We start from the raw sequence: 19,134 nt of genomic DNA, 5'->3' as shown, positions 1-19,134 counted from the left end.
AAAGTGGTGGACTTGCTGTGCCTTTCTGGGTCAGTTAGAGGCTAATTGTTCTTGGTCAATTAGAGATCAGACTGTCTTTCTTATCTCGTGTACTTTTTGTTTGGAAAGTGTGGCACATGTGACGCCTCAAGTATGAGGACTGTTTTGTAAAACATGTTTAGGGATCAGATCTCCCAGGGCATTGCTGGTTATTGAGGTCATTTGGAGTGCAATTGCAACCTTTTGTAAATCCAAGCTCCAGATCCACGAGTGGATTTCTCTCCCTGTATTACAAAGAGGAAATCATGGATGTCCAAGTAGTCAGAGTTAGAGGAAAGCAGGTAAGTCGGCGGGTTGCAGAACTGGCAGGGGTTACAGAGATAGGGAGGTGAGGGGGGTGGGGTCGAGTCCATGGAGGGATTTAAATACCAAGGATGTGAATTTTAAGCTTGAGGCGTTGACAGACCGGAAGCTGATTGGGTGAATGTGACTTGGTGCAGGTCAGGACACAGACAGAGGAGTTTCGGGTGAGCTCAAGTTGTTGAAAGGGTGAGGGCTAGTCAGGAGGATTGGAAGAGTTAAGTCTAGGGGTGACAAGAGACACTGTCCACATGGTCTGAGAATGGCTCAAACACAAAGGATGCCCACTTGGGTGCGAGGGAGCAGTCACTGGGGGTGGATCTGTTCCCCAAGGAGAATTGTCACCTCCATATCCCTCTTAACTCCTCCAGTCTTACAAAACCTCCGAGATCTCTGCACTCCTCCAATTTTGTCCTAAGTTCTGGAATTCCCTCCCCTAAACCTCTCCACCCCTCTCTCCTCCTTTAAGACAAACCTTAAAACCCATCTCTTTGGCCAAGGCTTTGGGCACCTGTCCTAATATCTCCTCATGTGGCTCAGGGTCAAATTTCATCTGGTAACGCTCCTGTGAAGCATCTTGGGGCATTTTCCGATGACAAAAGCAAAATTGCTGGCGGACGGGAAGGGGATAAAGTTTGACGTAAGTAGCACGTCCCACAACAGCGTAGCCGGTGCCTGATTCGACGCCTGTTATTTACACACTGGACTAGTTTGTCTCCGGTTCCTTCCAGTTAAGTGTTGACCTCGAATCACTTTCCAGGAAGGGAACAGTGTCTGGACAGTGACAGTGAAATTCTGATAGCGTCCAAGGGGTTTGGCAAGGTTACCGGGCAGCAGCGTCTGGTGTGAGACACGAGGCATGTGGGGGTGGGCGCTGGGGGGGTAGGCCACAGAATTTTATCTCCCCTTCACTGTTTGACCAGGACGCAGTTTTTTATCTGTAAATAAACAGACAGGCATGCAGCAACTTCCTCCGAAACACTCACTTCCCATCCTGTTCCCCTTATCTCCAGACCAAAACAACTATTCTGCAGTCACAAGGCAGGGGTAGGTTTCCTCTGCCCCTGATGCTTCATCACTGCTTGCAGCATGGGCCAGCGACTGGCCCATCTTGACCAGTAAACACGGACACAGTCAAGGATGGGGGTTGTGGGGGGAGGGAGGAAGGCAGAGGTGAGGGAGAAAAAGAAATTACCCAATTTTTCACATTTGCCTTTGGCCACAGTCCAGTTTCCCTCATCACTGACCGAGCGATTCCAGCCAGTTGTGGTTTGTGGTTACGGTCAGACTATGGGATCGAAGAAAGGGGTAAGAGAAAGCGAGAGAGAGATATAAAAGGGTGAGAGAGATAGAGAGAAAGAAAGAAAGAGTTAGAGCCTGAGGAAGATAGAGGAGATTCGGAGATGGAGAAAGACTGACAGGAATATAGCAAAAGAGAGAGAGACAGACTGACAGAGACAGACAGAGGGAGACAGACAGACAGAGAGAGACAGAGAGAGAGACAGAGAGAGAGAGAGACAGAGAGAGAGAGAGACAGAGAGATAGAGAGACAGAGAGAGAGAGACAGAGAGAGAGAGAGAGAGACAGAGAGAGAGACAGAGAGAGAGACAGAGAGAGAGACAGAGAGAGAGAGACAGAGAGAGAGAGAGAGAGAGACAGACAGAGAGGCAGAGAGAGTGACAGAGAGAGAGAGAGAGACAGAGAGAAATGGAGAGAGAAATGGAGAGAGAAATGGAGAGAGAGTGAAACACATACAGAAATTAAAGAGAGAGAGGCAGAGAGAGAGAGAGAGAGAAGTGGAGCAGTAACAAGTTGGGTTTTATATTTATAAATGATCGACCAAAGTGGGCAGATCTGGTTAAAAAAAATTTTTGACTGGAAATCTTGATGTAAGTATAAAGGTCGGGGGAGATTATTGCCACTCAGTCCTGGGACTGGAACAATGTTTTGCCTGGAAGTGTTCTGGTTGATATGAGATGAACTATGGTCCACCGAAAGCTGAGTCTAAGGAAAACTTCTCACTGGAAACCATTCTCTTCCTGTGCAATCTCCCAAAGGGCACGATTATTACCTGACCCAATTTGATCTGAATGGTTTTATAACATTAAGCCAAAAGAGAGAGCTGCAGAATTATAGGCCATTCAGCCCATCATGCCTGTGCCAGCTCTTTGAAGCAGCTAACCAATTAGTTCCACTCTCTCCTGCTCTTTCCCCACAGCTCCTCAAAATTTTCCTCTTCAAGTGTTTAACCAATGCCCTTTCTAAAGTTGCTATTGAATCTGCTTCCACCATCCTTTCTTGGCAGCATATTCCAGATCACAGCAACTCGTTGCATAAAAACAAACTCTCCCCATCTCCTCCCTGGTCCTTTTACCAATCACCTTAAATCTGTACCTACCTGGCTACTGACATCTCTACCACTGGAAACAGTTTCTCCTTATTTACTCTGTCAAAACCATTTGTGATTTTGAACACCTCTATCAAATCTTCCCTTAACCTTCTCTTCTCCTAGGTGAACAATCCCAGTTTCTCCAGTCTCTCCATGTGATCGAAGTCCCTCATCCCTGGATATGTACACAGCTGTAGGTGGAGTTTTCTTCTTCAACTGACCTGATACGGTTCTTCCGTACATTCCACATAACATTTAATGCTGCGCATTTATAACTAATTATCTGATCCCCTTTGGAAAGGCTTTTTTCTTAATTGCAACCAAATTCCCCAGTTAACATCCTTGAGAATCTATGCTGTAAAATTTCCATTGCTTTGACACCCTTCCTCCAAACTACATCTAGGCCCAAATCTCCTGCTGTCAAGAAAAGCAAGATCTAGACTCAAGTCTGTGCTGTGAATCAGGACCTTGCGGAAGTCCCGATGTGAAGTTGCCTGGGAAGTTTAAAATTCCAAGGGGCTGATTGGTGCTACCCTGGATCCTCCACAAGTATCTCTGACACCGGGCTGAGCGTCAGAGACTTGGGGCAGATACGCAGGACTTACCTACATAACTACTCAGGAAATGCTGCGCTGGCTAATGCCAGGTCTGATGTAGTGATTAGCCAGTGTAACTGAACGGAGTACCACAGACAACAACCAACCCCCACCACCCCCACCGCTCCAATCAAACCCGACCCTATCTCAACCCCACCCTCAACTCTGTCTCAAACCAACTGCCCCCCCGCCCCCCCCCAAGCCCAACTACTCAGGCGACCCACCTGCCCACTCATCCAACCAGTCAATCATCTCCTCACTCACTCATATCCATTCACGAACCCACTCTCACTCATTAAAAGACTTGGGACCTTTAAAAACTGACCTGAACATGGCAGCTAGTGCTGTAGAAAGAGGGAGTGTGTCATCTCCTTCCTTTGACCAACCCTCCCCCCACACCTCCCCCCGCCCCCCGAGACCTGGGCCAATATTCCAAATACAGCCTAAAGTCTTCTACAAACTTCCATCTGCATCCTAACTAGAGTCCACCCAAATAAGGAAGGTCACTTGGCTGTTCAAATAGTGGCTGTGGGATCTTTTACAGGCACCCACGAGAGCAGACAGTGGCATCGCTTAAACGTCTCTTCCGAAAGACGGCACCTCTGACAGTGCAGCACTCCCTCAGTACTGCACTGGAAGAGAGTCTGCCTAGATTTTGTGCTCAAGTGTCTGGAGTGGGACTTGAACCCACAGCCTTGTGTCTCGGAGGCATGAGCGTAACCCACTGGCAGCCAAGTGTTCCCTAAGCCAGTGTGTAGACTTATAGGATCTCCCTGGTCCAAATGCCTCCCAGTTGCCCCCAACCAGATGTTGCACAGGAGAGGCCTTTGGGCCTCTACAGAGTCTCATCCCGGTAAGAAACAAGCCCTTCTGTGGAGGAGAAAAATCAGAACCATTCCGCCAGCCCCCCACCCAATACCACACAGCTCTGAAATAGTTAAAACTGTGTCCTGTTTGGGATCGAGGGGCTGTTACCATGTAAAAGTCAGCTCTTGGAATCACTGAGGATGTAGCAGCTGTAACTTGTGGTTATATGATTCTGGGAGATGGATTCACCACAGACAATATAGGACAGGAAACGGGCTGGAGGCTGGAAGGTCTCCCGAGTTAGCGACACCTCCTCCGCTGCGGGAACCTGGGATGGGCCAGTCAGAGCATCAATCTGTCCACTGGCGCCAGCCTCCCCCACCCCCCTGCCCTCCCTCCCACCTCACTGGCCCACCACCACCACCCCCCCACGCTTCTCATGGACAGGAGCCGGTGTTCATAGGAAATGCTGAGAGTTTATAAAGATCTCACTGGCCCACAGCGACAGCCAGATCAGCAAATTCTGGAAAACACATCAGTCGCGATGGCTCCTCCTAGCCCCCTATCTCCACCCCCGCCCCTGTCCTCCCCACAAACACCAGGAGCGTTCTTGGATGGATTCCACACCATTACCAGCTGGGAGGCAATCCCTGACAGCACCCCACCCCCTTCCTCCTCCTCAAAATTCCATCCCCTTGACATCTCTCCAGGGACTGTCCAGGTTACACGGCAGCTGTTAGAACACTTTGCAAATCCTTCTTTCGCTGAGGGGGGTAGTGGTCGCTGAAGTTCCTCATCCCTGCTCTCGTGTGGTCAGCCAGATCACCAATCCTCCTTAGCTGTGGTGTCCTTCAGGTGACAATGTGGTTAAGAGGTTCTTCCACAAGTCATATTGCTCACAGAGCCCCACTCCTCTCTGCCACAGACTGGTTCCCCCTGCGACTATAAACCCATGAGTTTCCCCATTCTCCTTCCCCTCACTATCTCAGAACACAGTCACCAAGCCCGATGTTACCCAGTTGACCCTCACATATTCTCTAGCACTCCGAGGACAGGTACAGCACAGGATTAGATACAGAGTAAAGCTCCCTCTACACTATCCCCATCAAACACTACCAGGACAGATACAGCACAGGGTTAGATGCAGAGTAGAGCTCCCTCTACACTGTCCCCATCAAACACTCCCAGTACAGGTACAGCACAGGGTTAGATACAGAGTAAAACTCCCTCTACACTGTCCCCATCAAACACTCCCAGGACAGGTACAGCACAGGATTAGATACAGAGTAAAGCTCCCTCTACACTGTCCCCATCAAACACTCCCAGTACAGGTACAGCACAGGGTTAGATGCAGAGTAGAGCTCCCTCTACACTGTCCCCATCAAACACTCCCAGTACAGGTACAGCACAGGGTTAGATACAGAGTAAAACTCCCTCTACACTGTCCCCATCAAACACTCCCAGGACAGGTACAGCACAGGATTAGATACAGAGTAAAGCTCCCTCTACACTGTCCCCATCAAACACTCCCAGGACAGGTACAGCACGGGGTTAGATACAGAGTAAAGCTCCCTCTACACTGTCCCCATCAAACACTCCCAGGACAGCTACAGCATGGGGTTAGATACAGAGTAAATCTCCCTCTACACTGTCCCCATCAAACGCTCCCAGGACAGGTACAGCACAGGGTTAGATACAGAGTAAAGCTCCCTCTACACTGTCCCCATCAAACACTCCCAGGACAGGTACAGCACGGGGTTAGATACAGAGTAAAGCTCCCTCTACACTGTCCCCATCAAACACTCCCAGGACAGGTACAGCACGGGGTTAGATACAGAGTAAAGCTCCCTCTACACTGTCCCCATCAAACGCTCCCAGGACAGGTATAGCACGGGGTTAGATGCAGAGTAAAGTCTCAATAATATACTCTAGCCTCTGGACAGTACTACAGACTGCACCTGCATGAGTTCCAAATTCCTACATCTGCCACATTATGATATTGCAGTCAGAATGCACATTAAATCAAGCTTTGTGCTGTGGCTTGGTGTCAGCAACAAACTTAATAGGGATTGCCCCAATTCATTTACTTAAAATTCTGAGGGGGCTTACACACTGGAGATCGAGTTATTGGCGATTGGGGAGCTCACTGAAATCCAACCCTGAACCCTTCACTCACAGGCCCTTTAGTGATGGGGCATCTCCTGTAAAATCCCTGAGTGACAGGACATGCCTTGCAGTGAAAGACCCTCTCTGCCTCCTCTCTTTCTTAAAACTGGATTGGACCAAATGCAGAAGGCAAACCAAGCTCCCAGTGTCTCCACAAATATTATTTTAATAACCGTACAAACCATCAAAACATATAAAAGCGCTCAGATGACTACCCTCTGATCACTAGCTGTACATTCAGTTAACGGAACAGAAACAGAGAAAGTCCGAATATGAAGATTGTTTCCCGAGGGAAATTGAATCACGACTCCAGTTCGATTACATCCAGCTTATTTACAACAAAAAAGGTCCCTGAAAAGTTCATCCTTTGGTGCCACAGGGTTGCTTGCCAGTCGTGAAGGAGCTGACAGGCAGTGCGAGCAATCCTCTTCCTCCAAGTGGGAAGCAGACAGAGAGAGAGAGAGAGAGAGAGAGAACCGCAGGACAAAATAGCGCTCGGTCAACTGGGTCTCAACCAGACGTTCCCCCAGAAAGGTTCTTGCGCGATTAATGATGAAGATACAAGGAGAGTGTCGATGCTGCCACCTTGCAGGGGGCGCCACTGAAGCATTGGCGTGCGATTGTGGTTCACTGGCTTGAACAGCACAGGCTCGACGGGCTGAACGGCCTCCTTCCTGTGCTCGATGACGCGCAGAGCGGCAGCTGACGGTCTGGAGAAAGGATAGCTTGGGGTTGGAGATTGCCGCTCGAGTTCCAGTGTCCGAACCCCACAGCAGTGGGCATCAGGGGTGACCTGGCGTTGTCAGGCTGTGGGGCTCAAGGGGCCTGGAGTCCGGCGTCCCACTGCTGTCCGATGGGTCAGTCGTTGCCAGTACACAGAGAGCACGAGTCTCCCTCCTTACACCACGGGCCTTACTCTCGGAAACAACTGGAAAAAACAAAGCAAACAACGAGGTATAAAAAATACAACTCTTAGAAAAGGATGTGCTCAGGACCTCTCAAGGCACCTGACAGCAAATGAAATCGCTGTTGTCATGTAGGAAATATGGCAGCAGTGTGCACACAGCAAGATCCTACAAACAGCAAACTGAGAATCTGTTTCGATGAAAGGTCGTCGACCTGAAATGTTAACTGTTTCTCTCTCTCTATCTCCACAGATGCTGCCAGACCTGCTGAGTATTCCCAGCACACTCTGTTTTTCTTTCAGATTTCCAGCATCTGCAGTATTTTATTTTTGTATTTTTTTTTTAAAAGAAAAGGGATAATGATTAACCGGGAGAATGAGGGGAACTCCCCTGAGAAGTAGGGGCCTTGGGATCTTGAACGTCCACCTGCGGGATCCCCCCTGTATAATCTGAAAGACTGCATCTTCGACAGTGCAGTACTCCCTCAGTACTGTTCTTGGGAGTGACGACAGTGATTTTTGTGCTCAAGTCTCTGGAGTGGGATTTGAATCCACAACCTTCAGATTCTGAGGCGAGAGTGGTACCCGCTGAGCCATGGCCGCCAACTTAATTTAGCAACAGACCTCAAATGTTACCGTACTGTGGGTCTAGCCCTCTCCTAAGAAAAGGAAATATCAGTGGGAATACTAGCTGCTCCCCTATGGTGGCTCGCAGAACTGCAAAGTACCAGGGTCCTTCCTCCTGGATTTTGTGAATAGGGTCAAGCCGTGATGGCTCACAGAGGCGAGTAGCCGGCCAACCATCACGGTCTCACCTCACGTGAGGAGCGATACAGGATCCCAGCAATAGTCAGCAGCGTTGGGAAGGGATGGACAGCAAGACAGCGGAAGTAAGCACTTACTCCGAGGAGGTTGTAGGGGACGTAGCCCTCTCTGCCAAAGAGTGAAGCCCACCACCAGTTATTCTCCTCCTTGTCCCCTCGCCGCAGAATCGTTATGGTGTCGCCTTCACGGAAGGAGAGCTCGTCACTGTTCTCCGCCTCGTAATCCCAGAGCGCGTATACGACAGCGCTGTTCATCATCCCCGCCTGCTGCTCTGCACCTTGGAGGGGAGAAAGGGAAAAGGTGAGGCGCGGGGAGAGCCGAGCGAGAGAGAGAGGGAGAGAGAGAGGGGGAGAGAGGGAGCCCAGAGGGAGAGCGCAAAGAAAGAGGGGGGGGAGAGAGGAGTGAGAGGGGGGAAATGGAGGGGAGAGAGAAGGGTGGGCGGAAGCAAACAGAAAGGGAGAAAGAGAAAGGAGAGACAGGTCTGAAGAAGCTGAAGGTGTCGCTCTGTGGTTTGTACTCACTGAACAGAAATCGAGCGCATTCCTCGTAACCATCCAAGTAACGGTCACACTTCTCGGCGGCTGTGTCTCCGTCACTCAGTGTCGTCGAGAAGATGGCCGCTCCTTTCTTCACCAGGAAGGTGCAGATTGCCAAATCGTTACAGGAAGCTGCACAGTGCAGCGGGGTCCTGAACATAGAGAAATATCTTTCAGTCAAAAACCAACACATACGTGGCTCCTGATCTGCATTGGTTTAGGCTGCTCACTCCCTTCCCCTCCCCTCCTTTCTTCAAGGCATCAATTCCTGCTGGCATTCATCTTGTGTGAGAGCCTGATCCAGCAACCGCTGGCTGGCCATTGGACTGCGGGAGGCATCACAGCTAAGTAACATCCACACACAGGCACTTTCTGGTAGGCACTGGTGGATAATGAGCAGGGGGCGGGGGGGCAGGAACCCTGACTGATTCCCCTGCCCCGTCCATCACAGGAAGACTGAAGACTAATCACAGTCCCTACAGAGAACAAATAACTCACCACAGGCTCAAGATCAAACCTGGAGCCTTCTGTCCTCCTCCAATTCTAACTGCTTGCACGTCCCTGATTTCCATCGCTCCACCATTGGTGGGTGTGCCTTCAGCTGCCTGGATGCTATAAGCTCTGGAAATCCCCCCCTTAAGCCTCTCTCTCTCTCTCCCCCTTTAAGATGCTTGTTAAAACCCTAACCCTCTTGACGAGGTTTTGGTCACCAGTCCTAATATCTCGTTATGTGGGTTGCTGCTAAATTTTATTTGGTAACGCTCCTTAGGAAGAGCCTTGGGGTGTTTTACTGCATTAAAAGGTGCTATATAAATGAAGGTTGCGGTTCCTGGTCTGCTTGAGTCCTGCCCCAGAGAATCCATTCGCCTGCCTACCTAATGCGAGGGGCGCTGTTGTGACAGGGCGCAGAAGCTACTTGGTAAACTAACCATCCGTAGCTGTCGGGCGCATTGATGTTGACGCCGAAATTGACGAGGAACTCGACAATGTTGTAGTGGCCGCCACACACGGCATTGTGGAGTCCCGTGATGCCCTCGTCGTTCGGTTGGCTCGGGTCGTTCATCTGGAAGGAGACAGAGGGAGGGCATAAGGTCAGCAGGTCATGGGGGAGGGGCTAGAAGAGCACAGGTACATAGGAAAGAGGAGGAGTTGGGTCATTCGGCCCTTCGAGCCTGCTCCGCCATTCAATATGATCATGGCTGATCCTCTATCTCGATGCTATACTCCCACTCTCTCTCTCCATACCCCTCGATGCCTTTAGAGTCCAGAAATCTATTTCCTTCTTAAACACACTCAGTGACTTGGCCTCCACAGCCCCATGGTAGAAAATTCCATAGGTTCATCACCCTCTGAGTGAAGGAGTTTCACCTCTTCTCAGTCCTACATGATCTATCCCGTATCCTGAGACTGTGACCCCCTTGTTCAAGACTCCCCCAGCCAGAGGAAGCATCATCCCTACATCCAGCCTGTTCATCCCTGTCAGAACTTTATACGTTTCAGTGAGATCCCCTCTCATTCTTCTAAACTCCAGTGAATACAGGCCTAGTCGGCCCAATCTCTCCTCACACAACAATCCTGCCATCCCAGGAATCAGTCTGGTGAACCTTCGCTGCACTCCCTCTATGGCAAGTATATCCTTTCTTAGGTAAAGAGACCAAAACTGCACACAATACTCCAGGTCTCACCAAGGCCCTGTATATCTGCAGTAAGACATCCTTGCTCCTGTACTCAAATCCTCTCGCAAAGAAGGCCAACATACCATTTACCTTCCTAATTGTCTGCTGCCCCTGCATGCTTGCTTTCAGTGATTGGTGTACAGGGACGCCCAGGTCTCTTTGTACATCAACATTTCCCAATCTATCACCATTTCATCCACCCACCAAACAAGAGCATCAGTCAATCTCCACCCTCGGAGGTCCCACCCCTCTCCTGACACCCAATGGACTCAAGAATGAGTCTGGCCTTGCACTCCCCAAACCAGCCAACAGGGGGCTGTAGTTATAGCTCCTTTAGGGTGCCCTCGAGTGGAAGCAGGATTTAATTACACATCTGCGTGCTTAGAATCAGGATGGTAACAGCACAGGAGGCCATTCAGCTCATCGTGTCTGTGCTGCCTCTCTGTAAGGGTAACTCAGCTGGTCCCACTTTTCCCCATAGCCCTGCAAAAAAAAAAAAAAAATTCGCTTCAGGTAATTAACTAACTCTCTCCCCAATCGAACCTGCCTCCACCACACTCAGGCAATGCACTCCAGATCCTAACCACTTGCTGCATTTTAACAAGAAAAAATGTTTTCGCTCGTCGGCATTGCCTCTTTTGTCAATTGCCTTAAATCGGTGTCCTCTGGTTCTCAACCCTTCTGCCAAATGAGGACACTTCCTCTCTACTCCGTCCAGAGCCCCCTCACGATTCCGAACACCTCTGTCAAATCTCCTCTCGAGGTTCCCTACTCCAAAGGGAACAGCCCCAGCTTCTTTCTCCATTCGAACCACGTGATTGAAGTCCCTCAAACCTGGAACCGTTCTCGCGAATCTTACCTGCAGCCCTCTCTAAAGCCTTCGCATCCTTCAAGCGTGGTGCCCAGAATTGAACATAGCACGCCAGTTGGGCTATGTTGCCCATTCAGTCCGATCCACCATTCAATAAGATCATGACTGATCTGTACTCGAATTCCATCCACCTGCCTTGGTTCTGTAACCCTTGATACCCCCCCCAACCTAACAACAATCAATCGATCTCAGTGTCAAAATGTTTTAATGTCCACCGCCCCACTCCCCCCTCGACCCTTCCCAGCCTCAACTGCTTTTCAAGGGAGGAGAGAGAGTTCCAGATTTCCACCCCACTCTCTGTGAAGCCGTGCTTCCTGACAATAAATACCTGATGCTGGAAGCAAAACACTGCAAGATGCTGGAAACCTGAAATAAAGACAGAAAATGCTGGAAAAACCTCAGCAGGTCTGGCAGCATCTGTGGAGGGAGAGAGAGAGAGAGAGAGAGAGAGAAACAGAGTTAATGTTTCGAGCCCCTCTAGGGACTCAAAATATTAACTGTGCTTCTCTCCCCCCCGCAGACGTTGCCAGGACCTGCTGAGTTTTTCCCAGCATTGACTGTTGTTGTTTCAAATGCCTGATGGTCACAGTTTATTTCACACACGGGACTGGTCGGGCGGGGGGGAGAGTTGTGGAATGGGTGGGCCTCAGGGAGGCAGTCTCTGCAGTGCCAAGCAGGGGCTGGTTTGCGATTGCACTAGAGAGGGTAAACAGAGGAGATTTACAAAGACGTTGCCAGCAATGGAGAATTTTAGCCATGAGTAAAGATTGGAGAGGCTGGGGTGGGGTTTAATTGAGGTTTGCAAAATCCTTCACGGCTGGATAGTGTGTGTGTGTAGGAAGGACCTGTTTGCCTTAGCACAGAGATCAATAACGGGGAAAATAAATTTCAAATAATTGGCAGGAGGGTTAGACAGGAGTTCAGGAGAAACCTTTTCACCCAGAGGATGGTCGGGGTCTGGAACTCTCCACCTGAAAGGGCGGGAGAGACAGAAACCCTCATCACGTTTAAAAAAAAGAGACACTTGGATGCGCACTTGAAGTGCTGTAACCTACAGCTGGAAAGCGGGATCAGGCTGGATAGCTACTTGCCACCAGCACAGACATGATGGGCCGAATGGCCTCCTCCCATGCAGTAAATTTTCTGTGTTTCCGGTTAAATTTGTGTTGAAGGAATTGAAGTGTCTATGACGAAGATTCTGGCTGACTGGGAACTTCGCAGCTCCACAGTGACCCTGCCAGGCACTCGAGAGAACTGCAGTGAGAGAGAAAAACATCCTCCAATTGCTGCAGTCATCCAAAGCGCCAGGGGGGGGTCACTGTTGGGCTACTGGACTCAAGAGCCCTGGAGTCTAAATATTTTCTAGAAATGATCAATAGAAATACTGCCCAGGGAGGGAGGTGGGGTTGAGGGAGTTAAGGCAAAATCTAAGGTGGCAGGTCAAATGATTGTGAGTTTACCTCATACACCACGCGCTTCACCACGTCCATCTCCCCAAGCAATGCTGCGTCCAGTAGGACCACCAATGGGTTCAATCGTGCCCTTGTTTTCCTGCTCAGCCCAGACCAGTTGGCTTGCTTCAGGATCGAACGCGTCACCTGGAAAGGTCCAGAGAGAAAAACACGTCAGCAAAGCCTCTCTTTGCCCATGAAGCATCAGCACATAGATGACACATACAGGGCTAAACATCAAACGAGCACAAGTGATCTAAGTAACATGTCTGACTATCCTGCTTTGTCCATCCAATAATGGTCCCAGAGGGAGACATGGTTCAAACAATCAGATTGTCAAAGACCAGACTTGGGACTAGATCACTTTATATATCACATATCCTGTCCCATCAAACACTCCCAGAACAAGTACAGCATGGGGTTAGATACAGAATAAAGCCCTCTCTACACTGTCCCCATCAAACACTCCCAGGACAGGTACAGCACAGGGTTAGATAGAGAGTAAAGCTCCCTCTACACCGTCCCATCAAACACTCCCAGGATAGGTACAGCACGGGGTTAGATACAGAGTAAAGCTCCCTCTACACTGTCCCCATCAAACACTCCCAGGACAGGTACAGCACGGGGTTAGATACAGAGTAAAGCTCCCTCTACACTGTCCCCATCAAACACTCCCAGGACAGGTACAGCACAGGGTTAGATACAGAGTAAAGCTCCCTCTACACTGTTCCCATCAAACACTCCCAGGACAGGTACAGCACGGGGTTAGATACAGAGTAAAGCTCCCTCTACACTGTCCCCATCAAACACTCCCAGGGCAGGTACAGCACGGGGTTAGATACAGAGTAAAGCTTAAAGCTTCCTCTACACTGTCCCCATCAAACACTCCCAGGACAGGTACAGCACGGGGTTATATACAGAGTAAAGCTCCCTCTACACTGTCCCTGTCAAACACTCCCAGGACAGGTACAGCACGGGGTTAGATACAGAGTAAAGCTCCCTCTACACTGTCCCCATCAAACACTCCCAGGACAGGTACAGCACGGGGTTAGATACAGAGTAAAGCTCCCTCTACACTGTCCCCATCAAACACTCCCAGGACAGGTACAGCACGGGGTTAGACACAGAGTAAATCTCCCTCTACACTGTCCCCATCAAACATTCCCAGGACAGGTACAGCACGGGGTTAGATACAGAGTAAAGCTCCCTCTACACTGTCCCCATCAAACACTCCCAGGACAGGTACAGCACGGGGTTAGATACAGAGTAAAGCTCCCTCTACACTGTCCCCATCAAACACTCCCAGGACAGGTACAGCACGGGGTTAGATACAGAGTAAAGCTGCCCGTTCTGGCAACGTGCCTCAGTTCCAACCCAGTTGCATCAGGGCGTCATTTAAGATCATAAGAAACAGTCCGTTCAGCTGATTTTGAACCTGCTCCCCCACTTCCAATCCCGTAGCCTCCCAGAATTTGTCAACTTGGCGCCGAATCAAGGTTGCGCAGATTGGAGCAGGGCTGCGCTGGTTAAAAACCCATTTCACAGGATACTGTGGCAGTCGGCAGGATGAGAGGAGACTGCACCCAGTCACCTCCTCACTCTCCGGAAGAGGAGCACCGAGGGCGCCTGGCATCGGCAGAGGGTGCGACCGCGAGCGAACTTACAGGCGCCGCGGGTGGCGGGGTTGGAGACTCCAGCACTGGGGTCGGGAGAGACTTAGGGAGGTCAGTGTCCGAGGTGGGCGAGGTCTGAGGCGAGGTGGGTGAGATCAGAGGTGTCGCCGGCACAGGGGAGGCGGTGCCCTCGCCGTGCTCCTGCTGCCTCTTCTGGCTGCTGCGGGTGAAGAGTTTGGTCAGCTGCTGGTACTTGCTGGTCCGCTTCTGCGTGGGGCCGCGCTGCGCCACCGGCTGCTCGATGGTCGTCCGCCTCTTCAGCGCCCGGGGGATGGCGGCTCGAATCCGCAGCAGCTCCTCCATGTCCTGGATGGCCTCGGTGTCCGGCAGAGAAACCGGCTGAAGCCGGGTGGGGCTGAGGGGCCGGGGGATGCTCTCTGGGTCCACGGCGTCGCTGGGCTGGAGGATGCTGGCGATTTCGGACTCTACCTCACCCGCCTCCACCAGGGGAAGGGGGGAATGCCTGTTGTCCGGAGGCAGAGCTGGGAAATCAAGGATCTTTCTGCTGACTGTAATAAAAGAGGGAGAGAAAATGGCGCAAACGTTTAAATCAGAAACCAGCAACTCGACACAACACACACCGATCCTAGTCTCCAATTTATCACTCCTCTCAATCATTTTTGTAAAAAAAATCACTCACGGGGTGTGGGCTTCGCTGGCTGGGCCCAGCATTTATTGCCCGTCCCTAATTGCCCCTTTGAGAAGGTGGTGGGTGAGCCGCCTTCTTGAACCGCTGCAGTCCCTGTGGTGTAACTCTTATTGAGTTAAAACAATTAAACCAAATTAACCAAATTGGGATAAATCAGGCACAGCCCCTAATTTAGGTCAGCTGTAAAACCAAGAACAAGGTTTAAAGGAACCTTACAAACTTTAAACCAAAATGTGATAAAAGGGGTCAATAAAGCACCCCAGTCCCTGCGGTGGCCACCGAGCACGGAAGGCCTCGAGTGTACCAGCAGACACCGCGTGCTCCCTCTCCAGGGACATCCGGCCGCTCCCTATGGTGTAGGTACACCCACCGTGCTGTTAGGGAGGATTTTTACCCATGACTCATTCCACCATCACCCCTGGGCTCATTGACCTACACTGGCTCCCAGTCAAGCAATGCCTCAATTTTAAAGCTCTCTTCCTCATTTTCAAACTCCCCCATGGCTTCCCCCCTCCCTATCTCTGCAATCACCTCCGAGATCTCTTCGCGCCTTCAATTCTGGCCTCTTGTGCATCCGATTTTAATCGCTGCACCATTGACACCCGTGCCTTCAGCTGCCTGGACCCTAAGCTCTGAAATTCTCTCCCCCCCACCCTCCCTCTCTCTCCTCCTTTAAGATGCTCCTTAAAGTCTACCACCACTTTGACCAGGCTTTTGGTCACTTGTCCCAATATCTCCTGGTGTCAGACTTTGCTTTTGAACACTCCCGGGAAGCTCCTCAGGACTCTTCTCTACTCTAAAGGCGATGTAATTTAACCCTTCCTCGGAGCGAGAGCAAAGGACACCGACGCTCCCTAATCCCGCTGGCTCACCCAGTCATTCACGTCAGAGTCTAAACACAGAGTCTAATCAGGCTATTCAGCCACAGGGGGCGTCACTGATCGAATGCATCCGCGCGCACACTTTCCAACTGGACTTTCCAGACAGAGGGATGTGTAGGAGCAGAGTGATTCCACCCCACCCCACTTATCCCCAATAGCATTCTAGCACAATGCCCTGAAGCCAAAATCCATTGTTCGGCGCAGAATGAGAACTGGGATCCTCCAGCTTCTCGGTGTCAGCGTAACTCCCGGACAGAAGATCATGGGGTCGAGGCCCCACTCCGCAGACTTGAGTACCTAATCCAGGCTGACACTCCCAGTGCAATAATGGAGGAGTGCAGCGCTGTCAGAGCTGCCATCTTTTGTTGAGACATTAACAGGGATTTGTGTTTACGTAGCACCCAAAGTGCTTCACAGGAGAGTTGTCAAATAGGATCTGACACCGGGCAACATGAGGAGATAGTCAGACAGGTGACCAAAGGTTTGGTCAAAGAGGGATGTTTTCAGGAGAGTCACCGCCCACAAACAAGCTGGGCATTCACCTGCTACCCTAGCCAACATTCCACCCTCAACTAACCCCACCAAAAATGGATTAACTGGTGACACAGCTCACGGATGTTTGCGGGATCATTCTGTACACAAAATGGCTGCGTTTTTCCACATGAACAGTGACTACACTGCAAAAGCATTTCAGTGGTGTGGAAGCACATCGAGACACCCTGAGGTGAAACACGCTATACAATTGTGGTTCAGTGGGTAGCACTCTCGCATCCGAGTTGTGGGTTCAAGCCCAACTTCAGAGACTTGAGCTTAAAATCTAGGCTCAGTGCAGTACTGAGGGAGTGCTGCACTGTCAGAGGCGCCATCTTTCAGATACCCCCGTCTATCCTCTCGGGTGGACGTTGAAGATCCCGTGGCACAATTTCGAAGAGGATCAGGGGAGTTCTCCCCGATGTCCTGGCCAATATTGATCCCTCAATCAACATCACAAAATACAGATTATCTGTTCATTGTCACGCTGCTGTTTGTGGGATCTTGCTGTGCACAAATTGACTGCAACAGATCCTACATTACAACAGTGGCTACACTTCAAAAAGGTGCTTCATTGGCTGTAAAAAGCACTTTGGGACATCCTGAGGTGGTGAAAGGTGCTAGAGAAATGAAAATATCCTTTTGCCCCAAAAAATCTGCTGCAGTTCAGTAAAGAACAGAGCTTCACAACTTATAGACAAGACAATCGTGCGTACAGACAGACGGGCGTACAGACAGACGGGCGTACAGACAGACGGGCGTACAGACAGACGGGCGTACAGACAGACGGGCGTACAGACAGACGGGCGTACAGACAGACGGGCGTACAGACAGACAGTCTCACCTTCCTGTGCGTGTTGGAGCTGTGGGTATCTCTTCACGGCAGTGGCTGCAGGGTGCACTGGAGGGAGCCTGGTGGGGGCCGGGAGCCTTCCTCGCCTATTCACAATGGTGGGTCTGATCAGCACCGAGAGGGGCAGGACGTTTCTACGTTCCTTGATGGGAGAGGCCCGTGGACTGTCTGGGGGAATGCTGGTCCGGGCCAGTATCGGAGAGGGCAGACTGGGCCAGGGGGAATGTGGGGAGCCGAGGTGGGCAACATCGTATCTCCGGTACGAGGGGCTGGTGCCCTTGGGGAGCGTCCCGTATATTTGAATTGAATTGTTGGCTTTGCTTCGCATGCCTGTGGCCTGGAAGGAGAGATACCAAACAAAATTAATTCACTTTCCCCTCACCCATCACAGCCTCTCTCGTCTGTGTACTCTAACGGCCGCCTCTTCTCCAAACTTACCCCTTCCTTCAACATGACTTTGCTGCTACGTCAGAATTACATTGTGTTTTCAATGAGGAATTACCTGGTCATTATCACATTGCTGTTTGTGGGAGCTTGCTGTTCACAAATTAGCTGCTGAATTTCCTACCTTACAACAGTGACTACACTTCAAAAGTACTTCGGTCATTGTCTGTAAAGCGTTTTGGGACCCCCCACCCACAACACCCCGCAACCCGAGGTAGGAAGGGTGCTATATAAATGCAAGTCCCTTCCTAAAATTAAAAATCTCTCGTTTTCTTGTCGAAGGCTCAGTAAAGAACGGATCACACGCACGTCAATTGAAATCCTACTGCCTGTGCCGATCGAGGCTGTGGCTATTTCCTAACAGTGGGAACGCCTGAGCTTCCCGATACCGCGTGAAGATCATTGGCAAAAAATGTCAGCTCGGGGTGGGGCGGGGAGAGGAGGAGGGTGAAAATGCTGTGCTTTTTATGATCTAAAATCCATTGCTTGAAAAGGGCAGTGGAACCAAATAGTAGCATTCAAAAAGGAACTGGGGAAAAGAAATTGTAGGGCTAGGAGGAGAAGTGGGAATATTTGGATAACTCCTTCAAAGACCCAGCGTAGGCAGGATGGGTTGAATGGCCTCCTGCACTGAAGTACAACTCTACTATTCCTTGCGTACTCCAGTCCTACTGAACTGGATGGCTTCATTTAGACAACAGTTGCCAGACCGATTCAGTGCTTCACCCCATAAATCTCTGATTTCCTTGATGGCGCTACAGTAAAAATTTGACAAGGGTGTTCTTTAATCCCAGAAGACAATATCTGGCATTCAAATAACACAGCATTCCCAACACCCAAGTGTCAGAGATAAGGCGTTACTGAAGAGGTGTGGATCTAAATTGTAGAAGTCAGCATTTTGGTATAAGGTGGAATCACTGAGATAGTTTATCCCACCGTAGCTGTACATAGCTTTGGGTCAGTTCCCATTTGGAGATGTTAGCTAATGATTGCACACTGCGCAGTTCCATTCATAACATCTCACAAACTGAAGCAGTCTGTGCCCACATGCAGCAAGACCTGGACTATATTCAGGCTTGGGCTAATTAGTGGCAAGCAACATTCGCGCCACACAAGGGTCAGGCAATGACCATCTCCAACAAGAGAGAATCTAATCATCTTTGCTTGACGCTCAACAGTATTAGCATTACTGAATCCCCCACCATCAACATCCTAGGAGTCCCCATTGACCAGAAACCTAACGGGACCAGCCATATAAATACTGTGGCTACAAAAGCAGGTCAGAGGCTGGGAAATCTGCAAGGAGTAATTCATTTGCTGACAGCCCAAAGCCTATCCACCATCCACAAGGTACAAGTCAGGAGTGTGATGGAATACTCCCCACTTGCCTGGATGAGTGCAGCTCCCACAACACTCAAGTAGTTTGACAGAACCCAGGACAGAGCAGCCCACTAAATCGGTATCCCATTCACCTCAGCCATACATTCCCTCCACCACCGGCATACAATGGTCAGCAATGCATACCGTATACAAGATGCACTGC

The 19,134-nt window shown here is 50.4% G+C and overlaps 1 protein-coding gene across 5 annotated transcripts in view; it reads right to left on the bottom strand.

Annotated features, from left to right (window-relative positions):
• Positions 1-6,447: 6,447 nt before the first annotated feature.
• ppp1r13l (protein phosphatase 1, regulatory subunit 13 like) overlaps positions 6,448-19,134 on the bottom strand; it is a 54,371-nt gene continuing 41,684 nt past the window's right edge. For all 5 annotated transcript variants that reach the window (XM_041179101.1, XM_041179102.1, XM_041179099.1 and 2 more), the window contains exons 7-13: positions 17,139-17,484; positions 14,225-14,742; positions 12,570-12,707; positions 9,492-9,625; positions 8,548-8,714; positions 8,104-8,303; positions 6,448-7,225 (exon numbers count right to left, since the gene is read on the bottom strand). In XM_041179101.1, the coding sequence (XP_041035035.1) occupies positions 7,196-7,225; positions 8,104-8,303; positions 8,548-8,714; positions 9,492-9,625; positions 12,570-12,707; positions 14,225-14,742; positions 17,139-17,484 (1,533 nt within the window). In that variant the 3' untranslated portion in view covers positions 6,448-7,195. The remainder of the gene's footprint in view (positions 7,226-8,103; positions 8,304-8,547; positions 8,715-9,491; positions 9,626-12,569; positions 12,708-14,224; positions 14,743-17,138; positions 17,485-19,134) is intronic.

This window comes from Carcharodon carcharias, chromosome 34, assembly GCF_017639515.1.
Source record: "Carcharodon carcharias isolate sCarCar2 chromosome 34, sCarCar2.pri, whole genome shotgun sequence".
NCBI lineage: Eukaryota > Metazoa > Chordata > Chondrichthyes > Lamniformes > Lamnidae > Carcharodon > Carcharodon carcharias.
Note: the sequence above shows the minus strand (reverse complement) of the source record. Positions and strands in the feature narration are given on the sequence as shown.